The sequence below is a fragment of the Octodon degus genome, unplaced genomic scaffold (assembly GCF_000260255.1).
Source record: "Octodon degus isolate 3935 unplaced genomic scaffold, OctDeg1.0 scaffold00083, whole genome shotgun sequence".
In the NCBI taxonomy this organism is placed as follows: Eukaryota; Metazoa; Chordata; class Mammalia; order Rodentia; family Octodontidae; genus Octodon; species Octodon degus.
The window spans coordinates 8,058,567-8,069,094 of record NW_004524659.1 but is presented as its reverse complement, the minus strand read 5'-3'; the positions used below and the strand labels follow the sequence as shown (position 1 = coordinate 8,069,094).

The 10,528-nt window shown below is 46.6% G+C and overlaps 1 protein-coding gene across 1 annotated transcript in view; it reads right to left on the bottom strand.

The window, feature by feature from the left end:
- Positions 1-10,528, bottom strand: part of Pepd (peptidase D) — a 131,557-nt gene that overhangs the window by 80,385 nt on the left and 40,644 nt on the right. The window contains exon 7 of the mRNA XM_004636732.2: positions 7,081-7,125. Within this exon, the coding sequence (XP_004636789.1) occupies positions 7,081-7,125 (45 nt within the window). The remainder of the gene's footprint in view (positions 1-7,080; positions 7,126-10,528) is intronic.

Below are 10,528 nucleotides of genomic sequence, written 5' to 3'. Positions count from 1 at the left end.
AACTCCAGCCCATACCTCCAGCCGCGGCTCTTGTCAATACTTCACAGTCCACAGGCCTGTGCCCACCCTGGCTGACTCTGTGCCTACTTCAGGAATGGTAGGCAGATGGCTGCAAGCTCCTGGTCACCTGCCTTGCCTGGCCTGGCCTCACATGCCACCCCTGCTCTTCCCCTCACCACGCACACTCCTTAGCAGATGGATGGACTCTGCCACTCCACAGTGAGCACAGGGACAGGTCGCCTTGCCTCTCCTGCCCCAGATTCCAGGGCCTTACCCCAGGACAGATCCTCTTCCTCATGAGGGAAGTGATGCCTCCTCCCCTTCCTCTCTCAAACACACACACCTACACACGCATGCGCTTACTTAGGCTATGGATCCCAGCCCTACTTCCTCGATTACTCAATACCTTCCCAGCCACTCCATGACCACTGACAACTGCAAGGGGTCATTTCACTGAAAATCCCTCCTCTAGCTCACCCCATTCCCCCTGCCAGCTGTACTGTGAGAACAGCTCTTAGGTTTCATTTCAAACCTCTCCTCATCTGTTGTTCCCCACTGCCAGAGCGTGAACAAAGGCTGCCATTCCACCTGCACAGCTGTACTCGGCCCCTTCTCCTCTTTACCTATGCCCTTCTCACTCTGGCTGTACCAGCCTCCAGCCTACAGCTGCTGGGAGCTTCAAGCAAAGGCAAACCCCCACGTTCTCTTTGTTGACAACCCTTCAATGGCCTCTAGGTGTCCTCAGGATGAAGGCAAAACTCCACGTGGTGATTCCTGAGGTCCAGCCTCTGCCACGGTCACCCTCCATCCAGCTCCTTCTGCTGCCTAGGACTTGCTCTTGCCCCTTCCTCCTGGTTAAGCAGCCTCCAGCTTTCTCAAGGCTATCTCTTCATCCCCCCACCTTACACTAAATCCCTTTTCTGCACACTCTGGGCAGATTCTGTTGGAATCCTCAGCAAGTGATCACACTAAACATTTCACAGCCCTGGGAGGAAGGGTCCCACCATGGCAGGACCCATCAGCCCAGAGCAGCATCAAGAAACCATCAACAATATCTACACACTGCTCCATACTGGAAAAGATGGTACTTGCAGCAAGGAGAGCTACTGAGGTCCCTGAGGTGAGCCCACCAGGTGGGGTAGAATGTTGCTTCACCTGTCCAACTGGGCAGTGCAGGCCCAGGCCCCAAAGGCCTCCCCAGCCTGCGCTGGGAAGAGGCAGCCCAGGACTCTGGAGCCCCAGAAGCCTACAAGGAGGGCTCCCCACCCTGCCTCCAGCCTAAGCACCAACCTGCCATAGATAAGGAGACAGCACAATCACCAGGCCAAAGAGGTGGGGGTTCAATGGGGGTTCAGCCCTTGAGGCCCAGTCCTGCTTTTCTTTCTATTTGTCTGGGGGAAAGTACATCTGGGGCTCCTAGCTACTTTACAGAGATCTTCTGTTTAGTCTCAGTGAAATATAAATGTAAGGGGCTGGCAGGATAGCTCAGTGGACTAAGCGCCTGTTTAGGCAAGTGCAGGAACAGCAGTTCAATCCCTGGCACCACATGCTGCACCAGCCATGCCCCCAGGCACGAGACAGGGTGTGGTGGTACAGGCTTGGAATCCCAGCACTGGGGAGGCTGAAAATAGGAGGAACACTACTAGTCAGATTCTTAAATAAGGCACAGGCAAATTATTCCACAAAAGCAGTTCTCTGATAAATCTGGCTAGGCTGGGCTTTGGCCTGCCCCATGCAGCTTGAAGAGATGTCTGCATGTGCTGACTTAACCAATTATACATCGGTGGTGTTCAGGGTCTGCAGCTCTGCGTAGGTGCCAGGCAGCGAGGGACTGTCCTACTTGGCCTAGTTATCTCTGAGACAGAGGGCCAAATCTGTCTTCAAGTTTACTGCAGATGCTCTGCATATAATCCCTGCCTATAATCCTAGCACTCTGGGAGGCTGAGGCAGAAGGATCATAAACTGGAGTCCAGCCTGAGCAACCTGGTAATTTAGTGAGACCCTGATTACAAAGGGTGGGCGTGGGGATCAGTGCAAAGGCCCTGGGGACTAGAAATAAAAGGTTACTGCAGAACATAATAAGACTGCCAGTCTGCCCTGTCTCTCCCCAACTGCTGCTTCTACAAATCCAAAGCAAACAGGGCAAAGAAAAGGAAATTTTCTGGCCCACTGGCCCAAGGGAAGGGCACTCAGTATTCTACTCTGTTCCAACCTTGCCTGTCTCAGGGGGTGTGGGGTGGCTCTTGGAAACACAATGCACAAGGTTGACATTTCCATGAGGGACAAGGCCACCTCTCCAGGAAGCAAAGAAGACCGCACTCAGGACAGGACAGCACAGGGTGCCCCATAAGAATCTGGGACAAAGGCAGCTCGGCTTCTCCAGATAAGAAGAGGGGTGCTTGGTGTGCACCAGAGCACCTCATAGCCATGCCTGTGAGCGCCCTACGCAGGGGCAGTGTGAACAGGAAGGAAGCCATGCCTGCAGGAGGTGACTGAGGGAGCCACGGCCGCTGCCCCATCCCAGTCCCAGAGTCTCTGGCTATGCCCCAGAAATGACAAAAACTGTTCTAGGCAGAGATTTATTTGTAGGATCATTTTTTTTCTCCTTAATTATTCAGAAAACTGCCTCTGGGCATTAGACCCAGGATTCAGATATCAATTAACTTAGGTCTGAATGCTCCACTGATTCAAACAGTAGCAAGATAGGATGAAGTATCCCCCAAATCAGTCTCTAAGCATCAAAGTACCACTGTGTTGAATGAAACTCACTGAAAGGGCCAGGAATTCTACCTCTCCTGGAGACAAATGTGCAGGGAACGGTGTTGTGGGCAGGGGTTCAACACCACAGGGCTTCTCCCTCCCCGACCGTCCCTTCCACATTCACGGACAGAGTGATATAAAGGACAAAATCCAAGAACAACAAGAGGACAGAAAAGAAAAGGGCTGGTTGGAATTACATATCCTCAGGAGGCTCAATCAATAAGTCCTGTCAAAGAAACCAGAGCCAAGCTCAGCCCTGAGCTGATTGTGCTGGAGACCTGGCTGGGGACAGGCAGAAGCTGTCCCACAGCCTCAGGCTCCCACATCCTGTCTCCTGCCTTCTGGCATGCAGCAACTCAAGTCCTCTCTCTGCCTGAGAATCCCATTTCCATTTGGCATTTTCATTAGATGCAGAGTAACTGCTTATTCATTAGGAGACAAGGATGAGCAACCCTACTGGAATACTTCTCACACACACACACACCAAGAATCCAGGTCATCACTGACGCATCTTTTCTAATTTGGGACGTGCTACCCAGGATGTAGGGTCCTGGGGCTCTTCTGCCCCTAAAGCATCCTTGCTTACCATCATCGCCTATGCCCACAGAAGGCAGGGAAGCAGAAATAGACATGATACCCACTGCTGCCTAATGCACGCAGGACGCTTTCACTCCGTGTAATTAACAGTTCTAAAACTGGCGTATGACTCAATTGAACACAGTCTCACTTAAAACCCAAGAAGGCAAAGGCAATTGCTGATATGCCTGTACTTCTGAGACGCTTCCAGAGATACTTAGGCAGAACCCAAGGTGTCGCGCTATCAGATAGTACAAAGGCATCTCCTTTTATTTCCTACCCTACCTTCAGATCAATTTCATCATCTGCAAAACAGCAAAGGAGAACCACAGCCTAAATTATGGAAGTGAGATGCTTGCTCTTATTAAGTTTCAACTTTTGACCCACACATTCAAACTGTAATACCAAGCACAGGGAAAGCAATGATCAGTTATGATCTCCTGTTTGTGGGGGAAGAGTATGATTATAGAGGAATTTACAGGAAATCAAAAAGGCACTGCTTGGGAGAATAGAAAACAATAAAACAGTCACACAAAGGAAATGAATGACACCCAAACAAAAATAAAAAAGTGAGTTTCGCTGTGCTGGGAGAGGCTGCTTGTTGTTGCCTCCTAATCAGACAAGCTCGGGGATGAACCTTGGGTTCCTGGCCAAGTGACTAGCTGGGGCTTTGGGTGTGCATGGAGGCTGAGGAAGCTCAGCCCCTTGGGCCCTGCTCTCCAGCCTGGCCACACCCTGGCCTCATCCCAACACCCATTGTGAGGGCTCCAGGTACCCTGTCCTTCCAGTGGCTGACACTTGGGTAGGTCCCAGCCTTGAGCTGCTCCTCTGAGTCGCAGGGGCCACACAAGATTCTGGAACCAACAGTCTGGGTTCCGCTGACATCATCTCTTTTGTCAAGTCACTCTCCTCTCCATGCCTCAGTTTCCTCATCTGTAGCATGGGAGTACTCAGAGAACCTACCCACTGTACCAAGCAAGAACAACTTTTTTTAAATAGCAGGGCCAGTGCTTAGCACTGTCCTTTTATCCACTGCGAGTCTCAACAGGTAATATTACTATGATGTGCCAGCATTTGACTCATGCCTTCTTGCAGTCTTGTTCCATCCATCTACTCTACAGGTGAGGAAACAGATGTTGGGGGAGCTGCCATGTCCTCGTCATGAGATATCACTACATCACCATTCTATAAATGACATAGCCGAGGCTCACAAAAACAAAGCACATTCCAGGGATGTAGACTGGGGTTAGATCTTGGGTGTGTCCGAGCTACCAGTCTCCCTAGGCCTCATCCCTCACCGAAAGGGAGAGGGTGGAGACTGCCTTCTTGACACAGGGGCCAGGGAGGCTGAGGCAGGAGGATCACAAGTTTGAGCCCAGTCTGGGCCACTTTGTGAGACACTGTCTCTAAATCAAAAATAAACAAAAGGCTGGAGATTATTAGCTCAGTATGCAGGCCCCAGTATCAAAAAACAGAAAGAATGACCGAGGGGCCCAAAGATGCAAAAGCTGCCTGCTCTGGGAAATGAAGGCCCTGCCTGCTATTCCACCCAGAACCTTCTCTCGGTTTCAAGCCAAGCAGAGGGCCACGCTCAACGCCTCAATGACCATAGCATCACCGTGGAGACGGGAACCTGTGCTATTAAAACATACCCCTGAGGCAGCAAGGACAATGTGACATTTCTGAAATCGTTCTACTGCCATCAAATGCCAAATAAGTCCTTTCTGCCGCTTGCCTTAATAAAGTTGAGAGGCAGTCTTATGAACGCAGGCTCCACCTCAAAGCCTCGGAAATGTCACAGAGTTAAAGCACGCCCGCTCCGATGTGATGAGCTAATGGTTCACCCCTATGGGACTCGGTGCAGCGTGCAACCCTGCTTCAGTCTACAATGCACCCACTGTAAATGACCTCTGGGGAAGGTCACAGTGAGGTGACGAAAGTGAATCCAGGCCCATCCTGAGCACCCAGGACTTCTGCTGGGGGTGTGTCATAGAGAGGCCAGGCACTTGTAACTTTATACACACAAGAAGAGGTGACCACAGATTTAAAGGCACAGCTCCATCCTCAAGGAGTATGAGGTCATGACAACCCCTGAGCCAGAGCCAGGTCTACCAACAGAGGTAGGCTGCCTCCTGGCCTCTGTCTCTCTAGAGATCAGGACACTGACCTATCACTAGCTCTCACACCTCCACCTCTTACTCAGTCTTGCATGGCACCTGCCTCGGACTTCACACACCCCAGATAAGTCCAAGATCTGCCTCACATCTGCCCTCCACCGAGTTCCTGCCACAGTGACACACCACCCAGCTATTCTGGACAAAACCTAGTCACTGTCTCTCCACCACCTGCTTGTAGTGCTTCCTCTCAAATCTGTCACACCACTCCTTCCATGGTCACTCAGACCCCTACAACAGCCTTGTCATTAGCAAGCTGTTCCTACTCCTACAACTGCATCTTCAAGAGGCCACGATGATTTTTGGAAATGCAAACCATGGCCTCTTGACTCAACCTCTGAAGGGTTTTCATGTTTCCAAATTCTCCTAAGACCAAGTCAAAACCCACACTAAGCCAGGGGTAGCACTGCCCATCTTGCCAACCACCCTTAGCTGCACTTTCCTGGCTCGACCTGGCCACATGAGGCCACTGTCCTCTTCCAGTCTCTGTGAACAAGTGCTCCTTTGGCCTCGACCCCTCTCTCTTTGTCCCAACTCCTTCCTGCACGTTTGACAGCCACTCCTGTTCACATTCAGGCCTCAGTGCTCTTCTCAAGCCACACGGACAAGTAGTTAGATCTCTATAAAGACAGGACCAGACGTGAGAAGTCCACACATCTCCCCTCGAAGTGATGGAGTGGCAAAGGCCCTGCCTTGCCTTCATGTTACAAAGGTCTGCCTTCATGATAGGAACAGCCTAATAATACTATGTTTCAGACAGACATGATGATATATGCCTATAACCCCAGTACTCTGGGAGGTGGAAGCAGAAGGATCACAAATTTGAACCCAGCCCAGACAACTCAGTGACTTAGTGATATCCTGTCTCCAAAACAAAGGGCAACAGGTATGGAGGTGTAGATGTGGGGATGGGTGGGGATGCAGCTAACTATGAAGGCCCAGGGTTCAATCCCAAGTACTGGAAAAAAGGAAAAGACAGACATTTGACTGCTATGAGGAGTGATTCAATGGCTTAGGAGGAAAACAGATAGCACATCAGAGATGGAGGGTCACTTCCAGGGTGCACAGAGACCATGCCCTACCTGAGAAGGCTTGCCTACAGACACCAGACACTACGCTACAGGTAAGGGTTGCCCAGGAAAGAAAGAAGACAGCCAAAGAACATGTGTAACAGGAAGTCATATTTGTCATGATGCTTATGAAACACGAGGAACATACGTTTACCTTTGTGGTAATGGGACAGTGTGTGACTCTGTACTTCTATATTTTTATTCCCTTCTATCTAAGCTATCTCTCTCTACCTGGCTTATACACAGTAGGAGTTTTTGAAAGATTGAAAATAAAGGGAATAATAAGTGAAACTCAATTCACAGTCTGGTAACTGGTGCCCTTTTGAGAAAACCAACCAACAAAACCCTCAAACAACACAGACAGGGTTGGGGTAGGAAGTTCTGGGACCAGGCTTCTGAGTGTCCCGGGAGGCTCACCAAGTGGGTGAGTAGGAACAGCCCAGCCTCCCACTTTAGCACCTGGGCACATACAGCAGGGAAGGTGCCCACAGCTCACTCACCATTCCACGATCTCTGGGTGAAGAATGGTGTTGTTGACATTGAACCTGCAGAGAGAGAGAAAAAAAAAAAAAAAAAAAACAGGCCTGTTAATTAGTTCAATGGTCTATCTCCTGGCAAGAAGTATCTCATTCAAGACACGCACCATGACCAAGAACAGTATTCAGCCCATTTTTTGAGCCAGGGTCTTGCTAAGTTGCCCAGGCGGGACTTAAACTTGGAGCTTCCTGACTCAATTGCCCACAGTGTTAGAATTATATGCTTGTTCTTAACCTTGTAACTCCATGACCTGCAGAAAGCCTGCTGCCCACTTACCATGGCCAACCTGGTGGCCTGGGCCAGGACTCCCAAGCACAGTGAGTTGGAGCTTCTTGGCTGTACACTTCTGTTCCCACCCCGCACTGGCCAGACAGCAAAGCCTCTTCTATCAAGTGCACCAACATGTATGTAATGGAAGGACCAGAAAGAAAACAGGGAAGAAAAAGGAATAGAAAGGCTATTTGGAAAAAATAATGGCAGAAAACTTCACCAACTTCATGAAAAACACTAATCTACATATCCATAAAACTCAATGAACTCCAAGTAGGATAAATTCAAAGAGGTGGGACACCTTCAACACAACCTGTTCAAACTGTCAAAGAACACAGGTGTGTCATTTGTGTGTCAAAGAACACACAAAAAGGAATCCTTCAGGTAAAATGAAAGCACACTTCAAAGTAACTTGAATCTATACCAAGAAAAAAGATCACTGCGAAAGGTGACTATAAAGACAGTATGAAAGTATGTGTTGTTTCTAGTTTCTTTTTTGTCTCATTTGAATTAAAAGACAATTGCATAAAGTGGTCACTGCAAAGCTGCACTGATAAGCACAGAATGAATAAAGGCACAATCTGTATCCATAACAGCAAAAAAGGAAAGGGAGGAAATGGAGATATACTGGGAAAAAGTTCTTATATACTATTGAAAATAAGTTGATATGAACACAAATCAGATTTTCACAGGAGTAATGGGGTCAGTGTAATCCCTAGAGCAATTACCAAGAAAATAAAACAGAAAAGAAAATACAAAGTGCCTCAATATGGTACAATAAAACAAATCAAAATGAATGAAAATAGTAATGGAAATAAATATTGAGCAAAAATACGACATACAGAAAAACTAACTTTTAAGTGGCAGAAGTGCTTCTTTATTACCAACTACTTTGGTTGTAAATGGATTAAATTTTCCAAAGAGTGGCAGAATAAAAAAAGAAAATTGAGATAAGGTCTCACTATGTAGCTCAAGATGGCCTTGAACTCACAATGTAACCTAGCCAGGCTGGTCTCAAACTCAAAGTAATCCTTCTGCATCAGCCTCTGGAGTGATGAGATTACATACATGAGACATCACATCTGGCTGACAATGAATTTATAAAATGACCTAACTGGGCTAGGGAGATGGCTCAGTGGTATAAAGCGCCTGCTTGGCAAGCGCAAGGTCCTGCGTTTGATCCCTGATACCACATGCTGTGCCAGCCACTGAAACCAGGAGTGGTGGCACACAACCTGTAAGCCCAGAGCTGGGGACGCTGAGACAGGAGGATCACTAAGAGTCTGAGCTGTATAGCAAGACTTTGTATCAAATAAATAAATAAATGTTTTTTAAAAATGACCTAACTATAACTTCTAAAAAGATAAAACATTTTAGATTCAAAGCTTCCAATATGTCATGAAAATAAAATGGAGAAAAGACATATTACACATGCAGAAACCAAAAGAGAACGGGAAAAGCCCCCACTGAATGACCAACATCACACAAACTTCAAAACAAACAATTTTACTAAAGACGAAGGACATTTTACGATGCTACACAGATTCATCCATAAAGAAGACATATCGACTAGCAACGTTGTGTACTTAATAACAGATGTCCGAGATATATGAACTGAAAGCTGAACGAATTGAAGAGAGAAATGGCCACTTCAGCTAAAGTTGGAGACGTCACTTTCAGTAATGGATAAGACAACTAGACCTAAGATCTACAAGGAAATAGAGTCTCAACATTAAAACTAGACCCACTGAAACCCCCTACGCAGTGCCCGGCAGCAGCAGAATATCCACTTTCCCCAGTACACCCGGACCACTCTCTAGGGCAGACTGCATGTCAAGGCACAAGACAGGTCTCGATACGTTTCAAAGGACTGAAATCACACTAAGTATGCTCTCTGAGTACAACAGAATGAATTAAGAAATCAATAAAACAGAAAAACGGAAACACTCATCAATTGTAGAAATTAAACAGCATATTCCTAAATAATCAATGACTCAATAAAAACAGTACAAAAAATACTAGAAGACATGGACATAAATAAAAACAAAAACATAGCACAGCAAAACTAACAAGAATGAGAAAAGGGATATTACTACCAAATTTACAAAAACGTAAAGGATTGTAAATTATGATAAATGTTGCATGGCAACAAACTGAATAAACTGTTTGAAGTGGAGAAACTTCAAAGTCATAAACCATCAAACTGACATGAGAAACAGAGAATCTGAAAAGACTTACGAAAAGTAAAGAGACTAAATCAGTAACTAAAAACTCATAAGGAAGCTCAAGAGCTGGGCTGGTGAGAGAACTCAGCAGACTAACAGCCTGCTTAGGCAAGTGCAGGGACAGAGGTCTGATCCTGTGCTGGCCTCAACGCTGGGCTCACTGAGCCGGCCACAGAGATCTCAACACCAGGGAGGCTGAAAACTGGAAGATCACTATGAGTCTAAGTTATGTAATGAGACCCTGTACCAAATACATTAAAAAAAAAAAACTCAAGAACAAAGGTCATCATTAATGTGTTCTAAAAAATGTTTAACACAATCCCCAGTTCCGGAAAAAAAATAGTGTTTAAAAAAAGATAACACCAATTTTTCAAAACCTCTTTAAAAAATTGAAAAGGGCCAGGCATGGTAACACATGCCTGTAATCCCAGCCCTGGGGAGGCTGAGGCAGGAGGATCATTGCAAGTTCAAGACCAGCATCAGCTACAAAAGTGAGCTCAAGGCCAGCCTAAACTCCATTGCAAGACCTTGTCTCAAAAATACACACACACACACACACACACACACACACACACACACACCCCTGACAAGAAATGCTTTAAAACTCAGTCTATGAGCTCAGCATTAGTGTGATCCTAAAACTAGAACAACAACAACAAAAAAAAATCGCAAGAAACTGTGATTATGAATAAAATCACAAGACATTGATTATGAGGAGAGACAGAGAATCTTCCACCAAGTGCCCTCTGAATACAGACACAAAAATTTACATGAAAATACAAGCAAATAATAACCAGCAATATTTAAATAAAGACCTAGTAGGATTTTCCAGGAATGCAAGATTGCTTCAACATATGAAAATCAACCAAAATAACGCACCATAGTAATAGAATATAGGACAAAACCACATGATCAT